A 4,163-nucleotide genomic window follows, 5' to 3' on the forward strand; every position below is an offset into this window, starting at 1 on the left:
GTTTCACCGTGTTAGCCAGGATGGTCTCAATCTCCTGACCTCGTGATCCGCCCGTCTCGGCCTCCCAAAGTGCTGAGATTACAGGCTTGAGCCACTGCGCCTGGCCAGAAACTATTATTAACTTCATTTTAGAGATGAGAATAACATAAATTAGGAAGTTAAGCAATTTCTCTAGCATTTCACAAGAAGTACCAGGGTAGGAATTTAAACCCAGGAAATCTATCCCCACAGTCTGTACTATTTAATCTCTCAAACACTGAATCAGCAACCTACTAGGCAAGGCTTTGGGAAAATAGGCACTTTAACTGGTGGGCATTCAAATCGATACTACAGGGGCTGGGCATGGTGGCTCACGCCTGTAATCTCAGCACTTTGGGAGGCCTAGGCAGGTGTATCACTTGAGGCAAGGAGTTCGAAAACAGACTGGGCAACATGGCAAAATCCCATCTCTACTAAAAATACAGAAATTAGCCAGGTGTGGTTAATGCATGCCTGTAATCCCAGCTACTCGTGAGGCTGATGCATGAGAACTGCTTGAACCTGGGAGGCAGAGGGTGCAGTGAGCTGACATCACACCACTGCACTCCAGTCTGGGCGAGAGAGTGAGACTGTCTCAAAAAAAAAAAATAAATTTTTAAAAAAGGTATTACAGAATTACAGAGAGTTATTTAGTTTTTTTTTTTTCTTTTCTTGAAATACACATCTGGGTGCTTATAGTCTAGCCATTTGGGAGGCTGAGGTGGGCAGATCACTAGGGCCCAGGAGCTGGAGACCAGCCTGGGAAACATGGCAAAACCTCATCTCTACAAAATATACAAAAATTAGCTGAGTGTGGTGGCACGCACCTGTAGTACCAGCTACTTGGGAGGCTGAGGTGGGAGGATCACTTGGGCCCAGGAGGTTACAGCTGCAGTGAGCCATGATTGTGCCACCGTACTCCAGCCAGGGTGACAGAACATATCTCAAAAATAATAATAAATAAAATAAAAATACACCCATGCTTTAAAGCCAGGGATCTGTGCATTACTGAAATAGAGCTGTAATGATAATGGTGGAAACAATCTATATGTTCATAAACACTGCACTCGTAAAATATATTATCATATGTAAAGAACAATGGAATACATGAATACATCTAGCCATAAAAAAAAAAGATAATCTCTATATGTGCAGATAAAAATGATCTCCAAAATCAGTTAAGGCACAGAAATAAATAAATAAATGTACTATATTAGGTTGGTTTTTTTTTTTTTTTTTTTTAGACAGAGTTTTGCTCTTGTTGCCCAGGCTGGAGTGCAATGGCGTGATCTTGGCTGGCGGCAACCTTGGCTGGCGGCAACCTCCGCCTCCCGGGTTCAAGTGATTCTCCTTCTCCTGCCACAGCCTCTCAAGTAGCTCGGATTACAGACATGCACCACCATGCCCGGCTTATTTTGTATTTTTAGTAGAAATGGGGTTTCTTCATGTTGGTCAGGCTGGTCTCGAAGAACTCCCGACCTAGGTGACCCACGTGCCTTGGCCTTCCAAAGTGCTGAGATTACAGGTGTGAGCCATCGCGCCCAGCTACTATCTTAGTTTTTAAAATAATGTAAAAGTTTATACTAAAATATATTTTCTGGCTGGGCGCAGTGGCTCATGCCTGTAATCCCAGCACTTAGGGAGGCTAAGGCAGGTAGATCACTTGAGGCCAGGAGTTGGAGACCAGCCTGGCCAACATGATGAAACCCTGTCTCTACTAAAAATACAAAAAATTAGCCAGGCATGGTGGCGCGCACCCATATTCCCAGCTACTCAGGAGGCTAAGCCAGGAGAATTGCGTGAACCCAGGAGGCAAAGGTTTTGTAATGAGATTTAAATTATTTAGCCATTAAAAGAGGGAGAAAAGGAAAATATAGGCAAATCCACTACTTTCACATATAATACATTCCAAATCCATACACAAAAGTCAAAGATTTCAAGAAGTATTATTCCAAATACATTTGAAAAACTCCAATTACAGCCCACCTTTCAGAGATAATCTTCCACAAATAGTCCAAATATTTGGAATGGTCTTTTCATCACAGCTGACCATAAATCTGCATACCTACTACGAGAATTCATTTTCTACTCTTGTCACAACCAGCAAATTTCTTCTTTGTTGTAATTATTTTTAAATGAAGACCTTAGGTCCTTTTATCACTAGTATAGCCCTCATTCCCCACTCCGCCTCCCTTTTTCATTGAATTTTGTAAAATAATTTATAACAAAGTATTTTTTTGCCATTTAAAAAAAAAAAAAAACCTTAGCAGTATGTCCCTTTCTTCATGTAAAATCTTGAGGGAAAGTCCCCTATGTGCAAAAACAGACCTAAGAAAAGCCACTCCTTTTGAAGCAGGGTTGGAGAGTTGAGTAAGCTGAATGGTGGGGAAATGGTGGGGAAAAAAGCTAGGATTGGACCACAGTGGCCTTAAGAATATACCACAAATATATTTAAAGAAAATTAATGTGCTTATTCTAGTTGGGCACAGAAATCTGAGAACTGATATAAAATCAGTCATTATTTATCACTATAAATTACTTACCATAAGAGCCTCGGCCAGCCATTTTATGAAATTGTTGCCAAGTAAGAGGACCCTGAACACCCCAAGGTCTTACTGTTCTTTTTTTCTGAATGGCATCCTGAAGAACTGGCTGAAGAGAGAGGAGCATTCGAAGTATATCCTGTGAGCACTGCATACTCACATCTACAAGCATTTAAAAAAAAAAAGTAATTAAGAACTGCTATTCCCAACACAAATAAAATTTTAAGATAATACAAAACACATATAGGGAAGTTCAGGTCTGCATCATCAAGAAGATTAAACCCTTGCTTGTGCAGAGAATTGTATTAAGTTCTATAAGATGATCTGTAGAAATGGTTCTTGTAGATACTTACAACCAAGAAGACACACAATAAAAAGCTACTGTAACTTATCTCCATAAAAAGTCATTCATTAGCTGATTAATCAAATTTATAAATTAGTCAAATAAATTTCTTTCTTTTTGCATTTATGGTGGCTGTTTTGGTGCTGTAGGTATTTTACCAGAAAGAAGTCTGCCTCACATTGAAATTATATCCCATAATTAGCACTACTATGGTAAAGTGAATAAAGACTGGTTATAATTATTAAAGTTTAATTTGAAAAAAAGTAGACTTTGACAATTCTAAAATACAAAAACTATACAGTAACTTGCTCACACTGCTAAAAAGTATATTATCCATAGATATTTTATAAGCTTATACATCTTAAAGATTTATAGATTATCAAATTATGACCTGCATTTCTGACCAACTATCAGAATGGGTATGAAAGGTGCTCCACATAAATGTCAAATGGCTCAAGGAAAAATCACTAAATGATATTGATATAATAAATGTGGCCCCCAGAATGGTCCAGTTGTACCACTCAACCTGTTTGAGCAGTTATATTAAATCATTCAATTTTAATTTGTTATTACCTTTGCCTAATTTATCTATATCTAAAAAGTGTACTGGCTGGGCCCAGTGGCTCACACCTGTAATTCCAGCACTTTGGGAGGCCAATGCGGGTGGACTGTTTGAGGTCAGGAGTTTGAAACCAGCCTGGCCAACACAGTGAAACCCTGTCTCTACCAAAAACTATAAAACTTAGCCAGGCATGGCGGCGCATGCCTATAATACCAGCTACTTGGGAGGCTAAGGCAGGAGAATTGCTTGAACCCAGGAGGCAGGGGTTGCAGTGACCCAAGATCATGCCACTGCACTCCAGCTTGGATGACAAAGTGAGAGACCATCTCAAAAAACAAAAACAAAAACAAAAAAAAGTGTATAGAACTAGCTAAAACTAAGTTCCAAATACAATACTTAATACGTAATATGCTTAAATAAACGTTTGCATACACAGTAGAATACTATTTAGTAGTTGAAAATGCTAATAGGCTGGGCTTGGGTGGTGGCTCATGCCTGTAATTCCAGCACTTTGGGAGACTGAGGCAGTCAGACTGCTTGAGCTTAGGAGTTCACGGACAGCCTGCACAACATGGCAAAACCCTGTCTCTACAAAAAGTTAGCCAGATATGGTGCCACATGCCTGTGGTTCCAGCTACTCAGGAGAATGAAGTGGGAGGATCACCTGAGCCCATGAAGTCGAGGTTACGGTAAGCCA

General features: G+C 39.9%; 1 protein-coding gene across 1 annotated transcript in view; it reads right to left on the minus strand.

The window, feature by feature from the left end:
- Positions 1–4,163, minus strand: part of MED13 (mediator complex subunit 13) — a 150,389-nt gene that overhangs the window by 30,278 nt on the left and 115,948 nt on the right. The window contains exon 17 of the mRNA XM_011979163.1: positions 2,562–2,723. Within this exon, the coding sequence (XP_011834553.1) occupies positions 2,562–2,723 (162 nt within the window). The remainder of the gene's footprint in view (positions 1–2,561; positions 2,724–4,163) is intronic.

Source organism: Mandrillus leucophaeus, unplaced genomic scaffold, assembly GCF_000951045.1.
Source record: "Mandrillus leucophaeus isolate KB7577 unplaced genomic scaffold, Mleu.le_1.0 Scaffold20, whole genome shotgun sequence".
In the NCBI taxonomy this organism is placed as follows: Eukaryota; Metazoa; Chordata; class Mammalia; order Primates; family Cercopithecidae; genus Mandrillus; species Mandrillus leucophaeus.